The 13,014-nt window shown below is 38.9% G+C and overlaps 2 protein-coding genes across 7 annotated transcripts in view; both read left to right on the top strand.

The window, feature by feature from the left end:
• The first annotated feature begins 2,026 nt into the window (after positions 1–2,026).
• Positions 2,027–13,014, top strand: part of LOC119766351 — a 54,224-nt gene continuing 43,236 nt past the window's right edge. The window contains exons 1-2 of the mRNA XM_038250841.1: positions 2,027–2,727; positions 2,788–3,006. Coding sequence (XP_038106769.1) covers positions 2,500–2,727; positions 2,788–3,006 — 447 coding nt within the window. The 5' untranslated portion in view covers positions 2,027–2,499. The remainder of the gene's footprint in view (positions 2,728–2,787; positions 3,007–13,014) is intronic.
• LOC6032942 overlaps positions 4,052–13,014 on the top strand; it is a 151,814-nt gene continuing 142,851 nt past the window's right edge. For 4 of the 6 annotated variants that reach the window (XM_038257543.1, XM_038257542.1, XM_038257541.1 and 1 more), the window contains exon 1: positions 4,052–4,979. The gene's annotated coding sequence lies outside the window, so the exon portion shown is untranslated. The remainder of the gene's footprint in view (positions 4,980–13,014) is intronic. The other 2 variants (XM_038257545.1, XM_038257544.1) reach the window with 1 other exon arrangement.

Below are 13,014 nucleotides of genomic sequence, written 5' to 3'. Positions count from 1 at the left end.
ATGGAAGTCGATCACAATTTAGACAAAACGAACGAGGGGTTCCACAAGGATCCGTTGGAGGTCCCTTAGCCTTTACAATGTCAATTAATGATCTCCCAAGACATGTTCGTTATTGCAGTATACAATCTTTTGCCGATGACACCCAAGTTTATTTATCTTGTCCTATTTCAGAACTTCCTCACTATATTTCTTTGCTAAACGCTGATCTTTTATCCATTTTAAATTTTTGTCGCAATAATGGTCTAGTACTTAACGCATCTAAAACAAAAGCCATAATTTTTACTCGTCCTAATTCTGATCTACCTGTATTACCGCCCATTACAATAGACAACGATATAATTGAAATAGTTGATAAAGTAAACAATCTTGGAATAGTTATGAACAAACACCTAACCTGGAACGATCATGTATCTTTTATTATTAGGAAGGTTTATACAACTTTACGAATTTTAAACCAACATAGAAACACTTTATCAATTGATACTAAAACAATACTAGTAAAAACTCTTCTTTTACCTCACTTTATTTACGGTAATGTAATTTTCTCTCATTTGTCAGCAGAAACTGAACGTCATTTAAAAGTTTGTTTCAATAGTTGTATTAGATTCATTTACAATTTACGCAGATATGACCATGTTTCTCAATATCAGTCGTCAATTCTTGGCATACCTTTACAAAAATATTTTCATTTGCAGCTTCTTGTTTTTGTTTAAACTTATTAAATTCAAAGAGCCAACTTATCTATATGAAGAACTTTCCTTTAGTAGATCACAACGTACACATAACATTCTAATTCCAACTCATCATACTAATTATCTGGGGAATTCATTCGTAGTCCGTGGCGCACGCCTGTGGAACGCTTTGCCTCATCGTCTGAAAAATCTTACTTCTATTAGTGATTTCAAGCAACAGTGTAGGGAATATTTAAGGAACACTTGATAGAAACAGTTTCTTGACCAGTTTATTTTCTCACCTAAATTCTTCTTGTTGAAGTCATTTTCATTTGTTTTTAGGTTAAGTTATTTCTCTTTGTTTATACAATGATCATTTCATGTACTCTAACCTAATTTTTAGTTAGTTTTAAGTTTTTTTGTTTGTTTGTAGTTTTATCATATTCGAACTAAATGATGTCTCTGTATACGATAAAAGGCTTGCCCTTATGTATATTTTTGAAATAAAGATACAAATACAAATACAAGCACCTGAACATTAAGAACAGCAAAATGGACATTGTTCTGGCGATTCAGGTGCTGAGTCAGGCTGTTGGTGATGCGCTACGGTTCCTGATGGAGTATGACCCCCATTTTGCTGACTGCCAGGGTATGGTGGAGTTCATCGAAGTCATAAATGACCTGTTCGATCTAGTGTTCGATGCATGCAACAGCATGAATGATGATGCGCAAGGATTCAAAGAACCGCTAAGTGCCCAAAAAATCGACGTTCTAGTTCCGGCCTTTGCGTACGCAGAAAACTTCATCCGTGAAACCACGCTAGAGGATGGAACACCGGTCTCAAACTCTAAAAACAAGACGGAATTTCTTGGTTTCTGGTGGCCATTCACAGCATGATCTACAAAATAATCGAGTATTATCAGGTCCAGTTGATATCAATCAAGTTTATATTTTGGATTCGGCTTTAATATACCAAGAGGATGATGCCTCAAAATTGACCAAAACTTTACTCAATTTGTTACATACCATTCTACAATTTCTTTGTCGGGTTTGCAAACTAATAAAGTAAACCTACCGAAGTCGTTACCAGAACGGTGTAGGACCAGGACACCTTTAAAACAACGTGTTTTGTCACAAGTACAGTTCCTCGCCGGTCGGGTTCATGTGTCTACGGTGCGCCGAGATAAAAACGGTTCTTTCTTGCTAGCTGATCTTGGTTTTATATGTTCAGCTCGTGACTCTGCTTGAAGTTCTACTAGGTTGTCCTCGTAAATGTTGACGCTCCACTGTTAAGGTAAGAACAAGATTGTCCGTCAGACCCTCTCTGACTTGCTTGCGCTGCCGCTGCTTCCCATTTGAAATTTTTCTTGACCGGTTTCTTCCGAAGTGCATACACTCAGCCAAAACAACTTTTAAAACATATATGGCCAGCCATATAACCAGTTGAGAAATCATTAATTTTTCAATTCATAAGGCGACCTTATACATATTCGCTTAGCTTTCAATTTTATAAGGTATGCTTATGACTTTGATACACATTGTTTATGTGAAAAAATCATAATCTTGCCATATAAAATCAAACGTGAAGATGGCCGTTTCGTACGACGAGTTGACACTCATCGCTGATCTTTTCGGAGACGCTCCGGCGGAATCAGAACGTGTTTTCTCGCAGTTCGGCCTAACTACAGTTGATTTGGTGACTATTGGCCAGACGGCATTCGAAAAGCGCCTCGGATTGCTTTTCCCGGAAACAATTTGTTTGTTTTGGGAAGCAATTGTTCGTTAGACCGGAATGTAAGAATATTAACAAAATTTGTGATTTAGGTAAATGAGTTTTATATTCAATACTTTACAGAACTTAACGAGTGTGACTGTCCAGGAGCAGTTCGAAACAAATCCAACCCAAGATCCAGCCTCACCGGAAGAGGGACTTAGTCAGGATTATATTGAGGTAAAGTTCATTCCGGACCGTGAAACAGGGTCTGAATTGGTCGAAAGCGATCCAGACGACGAGGAAGTGAATCCGGGCGTCTTAGAAATGAGTTCCTTGGAAGAGGTAAAACATAAACATAAAAGTTATTTCTCGTATCAAAAACTCATTTTATTAAATTTGTAGCTTAAAACCATTGCCCAGTTCCACCATGGTTCTGGGACACTTCAACCAAAGACGTCGCTTCAACGGTCCGCTGAATTCGACAGCACTGCTGCAGGCAGCCAAGAAGTGATAGTAGCCAGTACGCCCCAAGCGGCCAGTACGCCCCGAGCGGCCGGCAAGTCCCGAGCGACCTACACATCCAAGGCAGCTGACACGTCCCAAGCGGCCGGCACGACCCATGTAGATGTGGGCTTACGAAGCAATTGGAAAAAGGGTATCTTAAGCATTATAGAAATGAGCACAGTCGATAGGATGTAGTTTAATGTTATCGAAGTTAACAGCAGATATTATTTTAGATTAATGTAAAACTATGTTGTTAAGATCTGATTGTAATCGGAATAAAAAGTACCGAAATCATATTTCTTAACATAAAACAACGTTTTCTTGTTTACAAGATTATTTGTAGCAATATAAAGAGAAAATTACATTCATAAGTTTACTGTATAAATAAAAAACCAGCGAGCCTCGGATACTTTAATTCTATAAGGTTTGCATATAAAAGCAAAAAAACAGTCATATATCAAATTTATAAGGTTTTCATAAGGAAAAAACCATTCAATGTTCATATGAAATCTATCCAGATTTTTAGCGAAGATGGCGTTCGAATGGTGAACGCCCGAAATGTCAAAATCACGCAGTGGTACCAACATCACGAAAAAAGTGTGCCATGGCATGACAGCCATACTTTTTTTTCTAATGTTGGTGCTACTGCGCGATTTTGACAATTCGGGCGTTCACAATTCGAACGCCATCTTCGCTTAAAAACCTGGATATGGCAAGCGTATGGAAAAAATCTATACGGTTTCCTTATGGCTAGTAAAAAATGTTTTGGCTGAGTGTACCTTACATTTAGACTCTAGATGATTGAATGCGTTGGACCAGGTTAACGTGCTCGCTAGCAGCCTGGTGGGCGCTGACATTCTCATTAACTTTACGTAACTTCATCACTTTGAAAAAAATAAGGAAAAAATTCAATGCGAAAAGAAACCAAAAATATTTTAATCAACATTTTAATTAATATTTTAATGTATTTATTTCATTGCACATTTCGTAATTTTTGAACACCCCCTCCAACAAATGCCGATTTAAAGCAAGAAAATTTCTTTTTCGACATTTTCCTCAAGCAGCTCCGCGCTGTCAAATGCATGACAACTAAACGATCTATTCTGACAGTTTTTCCGCGCGCCCCGTTGTATTTGTGTGCGCTGCAACACCAACAAACAACACAAACGTCGTCGTCGTTCCGTTCGTTCGCATTTGCCTGTCAAGTCAATTTTACTTTTTCACTCGTCGCAGAAAGATCCTCTTCGCTGGCTGATAGTGAATTAAAAATTTTCGTCCGTCGTCGTTAATGTGCAAAGTGAACTCAATTTGAAGTGGGGAACTGCAGTCAATCCGGGACAACCCGCGTTCCGGCCGTGTGACCGTTTTGCGTGAGGGGTGAAAAAGTTTGGATCTGGCAGAGAAAAAAAAGAAGGTTCTGAAGATTGGTGGAAAATTCGAGTTCGTGTGGTGCGTTGGAGCTGCGCTGCAATTTCGCAAAATTAGTGTCTGTGGCCTCTCGGTGAGGAGGGGGCCACGGGGAGGTGCGAGTGACCGTGAAGGGGGAGGCTCCTCTCTTTGTGCTGATGTGATTTTCCTCTTTCTCGGATTTTTTTTTGGGAAACGCAAACGCAAAAGTTTTGCCACAGTAGGCCACAACCAAGCAGCAGTGGTCTGAAATCGAAGTGACCTGGGAGTGTGTGTGGGGCCTGGTGGCGCGTTCCAGTTTGGACGGGGGCCTACTTTGATTCCTCCCGCAAACAAGGAGAGGCAGACACCCCAAAAACGAAAGAAGAAAAGAGTTGAAACTCTGGAAGAGAGTTACGGAATCTGGGCTACTTTGATAGAGAGCTTCAAATTCATGCAAAGTTCTGTGTTATGTTGTGGCTGTGTCTTGGGTGGATGAGATAATTCTAGTTGTGGCATAAGCGCAAGGTCTTGCGTTCTGCGAAGGTACGTGCTTTGTTGAGGAGGAAAAATCTGCTGCTAGCTGTGAGCTCTCTGTGAAACACTGTTATGTGCTGAATGAGCGATTTGATAAAACTGCACTAAAGTTTTGGCTGACGACGACCACGAGCTGCTGCTATCAATAAAACGTGAAACGAAAACAGGTAAGACAGTTTGAGCAAAGTTATCAAATAGAGGAGAACAGTTTTGTGAAAAGCTCAATAAAATTTAGTTAGAAGCGGTTGAAAATTAAGTTAGTGTTAGGAATTGATATTGTAAGTACATACATTTTCACTGTAAAATTGTTGATTATTTCGTTTCTTCTGACTAAGCTTTATAAATTCTGCATTCAATGTTCTAAATACGCTGAGCTAAATAAATTTCTTTATTTCTTTCATTTTTTAACTTTGTTGATCGGACTACTGATGGTGCTGAGATACAGCCCCTTGAGGTTGTAAAAAAAGGGGTTTTATTGTCTTCTAATTAGCCTTAATTTATTCAACCCGCAATATCTTGGAAACGGTTGGTTCGATTTTAAAGTAAAAAAAAACGTTTGTGAAATTTTCTGGCCTTTTCTGTAAAAAAAAAACAAAATTTGAACGTCTGATTGAAATTTTCATGTTTGTGTTTGCCCTTTCAAAAAGTTATTCCTGATACTAAAATGAGATGATAATGAGTAAACTTATATCGGTCAAAATTAAATTTTAACTAACTTTCGATATACAATGTCATGAGCATGAGCATGAAAGACCACCCATGGTTGCCCCTCCGTTGCTGAACAGAACCGTAATATCCTTTCAGCACTACTGATCATAGGCTTCAACGATCTAGTGGTGTTTCCCTTATCAACAGCATGTATCAATGCGCCGAAAAGATAAAACACCATGATTGCCAAAACCAGATCAGTTGCGAATAGGTAACAGTCATTGGCCACCAACGGCGCCCGCCATGTCAGTTTGTAGATCTCGAGTTTAAGTTACAGGAATGTTAGTTAGCGCAGGTTGCTACCTTTCGATATACAATGTCAGAGAATATTAACGAATTTCCATAGCTTTCCAAAATTATTTTTTGGAGGTTGCTTTTCCTTTTAAATTTTTTTTTAAAAACGCAAAAAATATTATCTTTCGAAAAAAAATACCTATACCTTGAAAACGGTGCACTTTATCAAAAAAATGTGTTCAGTCATTTTCGGTTGCAAAATTGATGTTGCATCTAAAAAATTTTTAAAACGAGAATTGACAATATTTTAAATATTTTTAATATTAAAAAATTGAATATTTTTAGAAAATTCATATCTTATTTAGTGCAAAAGATGCGTTTTTCAGTTTTTTTATCTCAGGGTGGCTACCTCGGGAAAAAAAACTGGAAAAAGCTTGGAGATTTGACTGACAAACCGGGGGAAAAATTAAATATGAGAAAACTTTTTTTTCTTATTCAAATAATTAAAATGAATAACACGGGAATTTTTTTTTTCTGTTTATATTTTGAGTTCTCGCCAGGGTTGTAAAAATATACAAATTCAGTTCTCAGCGACTTCAATTATCATGCCCGAAATCTCATATTCCAACGTTCACTGCCCTTCTTTCGGTCGCGAAATTCTAAGCAAACAGAGTTGCCAGAAGAATTCTCTTTTCTCTCTCATTCTCTGTTCCCATTCTCCTCTCGCGTTCTTTCATTGCGATTTTCGAAGAAAACAAAAAAAAAAAGAGAAGGATGGTTAAATAGAGAAGGCTGTTGCTGGCAATCACGAGTTGAAAAAAGTGAACTCACAAGCTATAGTAACGGTCGCTATATCTTCTGATATTTTGGTGCGAGAATCACCACCAAATGATAGTTTTTTCTATCACTTATTTATGATACTAGCTCTTAAGAAATATAAATGGGTAGTTCTCCGCCAACTCACATGGCAGTTGCCCCGACCCCTGTAACTTTTGTCCCTAATCACGAATCCGAGCTCTTTTTTTCAATATCTCCTGACGGAGGGTCGGTACGACCCTTTCCATTTTTGAATATACGAAAAAAGGCATGTTTTTGAATAATTTGCAGCCTGAAAAGGTGATGAGATGAAAGTTTGGCGTCAAATGGATTTATATTTAAAATAGGACGCCTGATTCCGAGAAAACGTATTTTTTATCGATTAAAACACTTCAAAAGATTTAAAAATTCTGCATTTTTTTTTTGGAATTTAGGAAAATTTTATATGCTTTTCAAATCTACATTAACTCAGAAGGATATTTTTTTCATTTTGAGCAAAAAAACATTATTTTTAAATTTCGTGTTTTTTTTCTAACTTTGCAGGATTATTTTTCAGAGTATAACAATGTTCTACAAAGTTGCGAAGCAGATAATTTTAAAAAATATATATGCGAACATGAGGGGTTTGCTTATAACCTTCACAAGTTATCGCAATTTTACGATAAAAAACTAACTTAATCCACCTATGTGGTTGATGCCTTCCTCATTTTTAATATAAGTGGTTTGCCAGCTATTTTTTTTAGATCCGGAAAAATAAGTACACATATATAACTTAAGTGGTCATAACTCGAGACCGGGTTGCCAAATCATCAATGTTGTGGACTCGTTGGAAAGGTGTTTTGATTACCTAACCAATGATGTGTCGGATGCTGGATCCGGACATCGTTTACATACATTTAATTGAGATCCGGCTTCAAAAATGTATATAAATATCACTTAAATGATCATAACTCGAGACAGGGTTGCCAGATCTTCAATGTTTTGTACTCATTGGAAAGGCCTTTCAATTACCTTACCAACGTTGTGTCGGATGATGGATCCGGACATCGTTTACATGCATATAATTGAGATCCGAGTATTTGTGAAAACACATTTTTATACATAACTTTTGAACTACTTATCGAAACTTCAAACAATTCAATAGCGATGTATAGGAACCTAAACCAAGTCAAATGCAACTGGTTCGATCAAAATCGGTTCAGCCAGTGCTGAGAAAACTCAGTTGGTGTTGGAAACAGTTGGTGTCAAACCATCGGGGTTTGAGTGTACCGATTTTGCATGACTAGCTCGTAAAACTGTGTAGGGCTTTCTAGGACCAGTGAAACAATTATAATTTAATCCAAAAATGACGAACTTCTCGTCACAGTGTCATTATGCAAACAATGATCGTGCTCGAGCTGGCACAGCCCTGCGAAATATGTTGGCTGACATATCGGGCGGTTAGTCGAAAAAAAAAACAGCTAGAAGTCGACGGACAAAAAACTTTTGCTAGAAAGAGATAGCAAATCTGATGCAAACAAACCTCCAGCTGCCATGTAAACATACTTTGAATATGTTTGTAAATTTCTGGCTAGAAAACTTTATGGAGCCTTGTGTGCAAAATCTAATGATTGCATCATGGGGATAAATGCAAACATAGGGAGTGCATGTACAGAGTTACATCCAAATACAAAAATATAAATTTGAAAATCTCGAAAAAAAATTGCGACATTTTTATCATCAAAATTGGTAATTTCAACCCAGCGGAATCCATTTCCAACCGCCGCCGGCTCCATTTTCCAAGAAAGACCACAATTTGTTAAATGGCATAAATCTCACCTTCAGATGATAAATTCACGCCAAATAAAGGAGAGTGCAGCAAATAATATTATTCCACCAGCCCCGCCAGTCAGTCAGCAGACCAGCAAAAGACTTGTTTACGTAACCGGCTTTGTTTGCTACCCAACTTCGCACCGCTGCCCGAAGGTGGTTCAGTTGCCTTTAATTTTCGGGCTCAAGTTGCACTTGACTGTTTTCTTCTTGGCTTATTTTTTTTCGCTTGTGTTCATTTTTGCCACAGACTCCCACCTTCGGCTTTCGGCAAAGTGCTGATCAATTACTTCTTTTTTTCATCTTCTCTATTTTCTTGCATCTTTTGCTCGACTTTTTATACACATCAGAGAGAGATGTTACTCACTTTTCGTACAGTTTCTTTGTTTTATTATTACTGTTGCAAAGTTTTCAACTCTTTACTTGTACTGTTGTTGTCTTTGGGCTCTCGTCTCATTCAAATCGAAAAGGAAATACAGTTAAATGGATCGTCTACGCAGACTTCTTCTTCTTCATTGTTGACCGTTTATCGGTTATGCCTCCTTTGCTCGTCTGCCCACGAAACAGGTTGCGGTTTATTTTGCGGAAAAAGCGGCGCCCTGCTTACAGCAACCCCTCGAAAAGCAGGTGAAGAATTTGGGCAAAAGGGGTGCTTCGTTAGTCGTGCAGGAATTTAACTCGAAGTGTTTTAAGAGAGGCGCTGTGCTCAAGTTATTACGTGTTGTTTTAGCCTAATTTAGGATAATCTGGCAAAATTTATACATTTTATGTAATCTAGAATAACTTAAATACGATATGCGAAAAACATTGAACTTTAGAGTTATCAGATATCAATCAAACTTTGAAGCTCGTGCCGTATCATGCGACCTAATTTCCCTTTCGATCACAGTTCGTCGATAGCAATCGCAAACAAACCATCTGCATTTTTTTTTCCACACAAATCTTCGATAACCTTTACGGCGAACTAAAAGCTCCCGGTGTGGCCAATATCAAGCCATCGAGGCCTTGATGACAGGCCTTTATCGCCACAATGGCCCATCATTTGGTGCTCTGCGGTCACATCGTCCAGAATCATGGTCCAATATGGGCAGCGGTCATGCCATCCTGGAGTCCCTGGTCGATAAAAAGTAATCATAACAGCAGCAACGGCGCAAAAGTGAGTGGACACTCTGCTGTTGGCCACCAGAGGGCCTGGGCACGTGGCCTACATTTGGTCAGCGTCGCGTGTATGGGCACTCTCTTGGGTGTTTGCCAACCGGCAAAAAAAAAAAAAAAACAATCGTGACCTTTCTCCAGTTTGGTACGCTCTACTCTCGGCAGAGTTACAGGTTTTGTAATAAATCACAAAAAAAAAACTGTTTTGAAAAAGAAATAATCATTATAACGATTTTTTAATGTTTAAATGTTCTAGCAAGAAACATGAAAAAAGTTACTCTCAACTTGCAGTAGCGCAAAGAGCACAGCAAAAAATCCGATGGTAAAATCGCATGCAAAAGCATGCACATCACCTTCGTCAAAATAAACACTTAATATTACACACTGCATGTACAATTTTTGCAAACACAAAAAAAAGTTGCAACCGACGGGATTCAAACCCAGCACCAACAGTAAGGACTGGCGCCTTAGCCCATTCGGCCATCAGACCGATGGAAAGCTGTTGGGATAAACACATATATGCGCTTGAAATTTCGGTCAAGTAGGTTTCCCATAGTGACGGGCTACATATTTCAGAGTGTAAAATTACATAAAATTGCATAAAATAATGCAATATTTATTTTACACCCAGGCCATTTACACGCAGCTGGATTACTAATTTTTTAGCTGTGAGTGGGAAACACGGTGAACATTAAAAGCACATTTGAAGATAACATCTTGTTGAAAGTGGAAGGACAAAATCGATGCAGCAGGTGTGTTACTGCGGCAGAAAGAACGCGCTCTTTGGGGACACGACTACTGGAAATATTCGTGATAGAGAAAAAAATGAATAAAAGTACGATACTCAAAGTTTTGATTTGGTTCTACATCATTATATTAAACGAATCTTAAAAATAAAACAAGAAATCTCTGGACTATTTTGATAAACTACGAAAATACGGGCTTACGAGCAATCTCCCCTGATACCAAGTCTGCATTTTTACCAAATTAAACACTGTAATTTCCCGAGACACACACCTTGGAATGTCCACGTCGACGGCAACGCAGTACATTTCCGGTGCCAGTTGACATTGCTGGTGGAAAATCGATTCACCACACCAATATGATGCCACCGTCTTCCAGCTGGGAGGTCGGCGGAAATTACCTCACTCGAAGTTGTCAGCGTCGACGACGAAGACTCGGTTCAGTTGATGCGACTTGACTGCGGAGGTTAATGCACCCCTTGGGATCCGCAGTTGAACCGGGTCTTTGCCTTTCTACTTGGAATATGCAAGGGAAAGAAGACTAGTTTGTGGTATGCTGACTTGGTGGATATTGTGTGGTTTTTTCAATAGAACGATCCACTTGACTTGTTACTGAGATAGACGTGATCTATCGATGAGCTGACAAGATTTAACATGAATAATTATGTGACGATAGCTTAGTAAGTAAATCTTTCCCTGTTCCTGAGGGGAACACCCGTGAAGAGTATCGGGTCCGGCATTTACAAAGCGGATTCAGTGACAGTTTATTAATCAACTTAATGTTAAAATGTTATGGTTAATGTTAACATTCCATAGGTCGCCTCCCTAAGGTGTCGTGATAAGGTCCAGTTTGTGACGATACACTACCTTCCCTTTACTAAGCAATCGAATCCAGAAGGGAAAAGATCACCAGCTGTGTTGGTCCGAGCCGGGATTTGAACCCCGACCTACCGCTTACCAGGCGGAAGCGTTACCACTGGGCTACGTGGCTCGGTCAATATAGTGATAGCTTAGTAGATTGACAATATTTTCACATCCTCGATATAGTTTGAACATCTCGCTATGAACACTAAACTTTAAAGGTTTTCTTGGTTGAAATTAGGCAGATTCATCGGACCTGATACAAAGCACTTATAAATTTAAAGAAGTAGTACGATACGACTTTTTTCTTAGTTTGAAAAAATTAAAACCCCAGATCTTAAATGAGTCCACAGTTTCCAAATTTATTCAGTTATTATTCAAGTAATTCAGAGTAATATGGAAAGACAGTCCAAGATGTTTTTTTTAGTTAATAAAATTTGCATTGAAAGTTAAAAGAAAAAAATTACATCTTCACGCTCCTCACATTAGTTGACGAGGTTGCCAGAACCCTGTTTTGCATTATCTAATCTAATCTAATCGAATCAGACCCTAGCGCAGCCAATCTTTCGAAGGGATCCTGGAGAGTGCCTTAGGTTAGATGACGCCTAGCACTCTTCTTGTCATTTATTAACATTTGTAGTGCGCCATTGCATCGGAATGCATTGAAACATCACAAGCGTTAAAGCGGCCAGGCCTACTGCGTAAAGCCGTATCGCAGAGATGACGCGTAATTGGGTTGAGTTTGAGGACTGAGTGTTCGAACAACAACACAATTCTGAATCGACAGGGGAGGAAGAAGCGTGGGGACACACCACCATACGCTCCGATATTTGGTTGTATTCGTTAGGAGCAGGCCTGCAAAATGTTTCCAACCCTGCGTACACATGAAGCAATCCAAAATGTCAGTTCACTGCTAGCATGTGACTGTAAGCCTACTGTGTCCGTTCAACCACTGCCGCCTGACTCGTGCCGGTCGGCTGCTGGAGAATGAGAGACGTGAAAAAATGAGCTACACTCACTCAATTCGTGTCGTATGACTGACTCGTAAAATCCTCTCTAAACACTATTTTGACTATTTTTAAACAATTGAATGGTTCTAGACTATGCAAAACACTTAAAACAACCATAACTTATATTCAAAATTACATTTCCACGCATAAACACCAACTTTTTGTGTAAAAACTTGTTTCTTTATGTGTGTGCGTGCAACGTCGAATGAGCGTTGGTCGACTACTGCCTCGCATTGCAGCTGCTCAGTGAGCTAGGGCACCCACGACTGAGTCGGGTTTGTTTATGTCACGGTTTTGCGGTTCAGTGAATGGATCTGAAAAAATCTGGTATGCGTCATCGATTTTCGCGTCAGGGCCCCTGACATTTTCAGCTCTGGTTAGGAGCACCATGCTAAGAAGGTTTGGTACTCCGGAACCATCTAGGATGGGACATTAGCGTGGTTCACGTTTCTATGAAAAAGACAAAAGTTGTTATTTTGTCTTGCATCAACCGGAATTTCGTTCTTTTATGTCCCCAGAAGCATTCCTGAAAATTTTAGCCCATTTGGTAAGGTCTAGGAGCTCCAGTTTTAATTTGAAATTTATATGGGATTTTGATTTATTTTCCATGGGAAACTATCTTTTACATTGTACTAGGATTTTTTTATAAATCGATGAAATGACTTGATTCTTATAGTAGGAGATAGGTTTGAACTGGGAACAACTTTGTAGAACATACCAACATGCTAGGAAGTGACCCTTTAAAGATACAGATACTTTTAGATGGTGGCTTTTGAAGGGGCTTTACTGTGTGGGCCACCATCTAAAAGTATCTGTATCTTTAAAGGGTCACTTCCTAGCATGTTGGTATGTTCTACAAAGTTGTT

This window comes from Culex quinquefasciatus, chromosome 2 (genome assembly GCF_015732765.1).
Source record: "Culex quinquefasciatus strain JHB chromosome 2, VPISU_Cqui_1.0_pri_paternal, whole genome shotgun sequence".
In the NCBI taxonomy this organism is placed as follows: domain Eukaryota; kingdom Metazoa; phylum Arthropoda; class Insecta; order Diptera; family Culicidae; genus Culex; species Culex quinquefasciatus.
The sequence above is the reverse complement of the archived record's forward strand: the minus strand, read 5'-3'. Positions and strand labels throughout refer to the sequence as shown.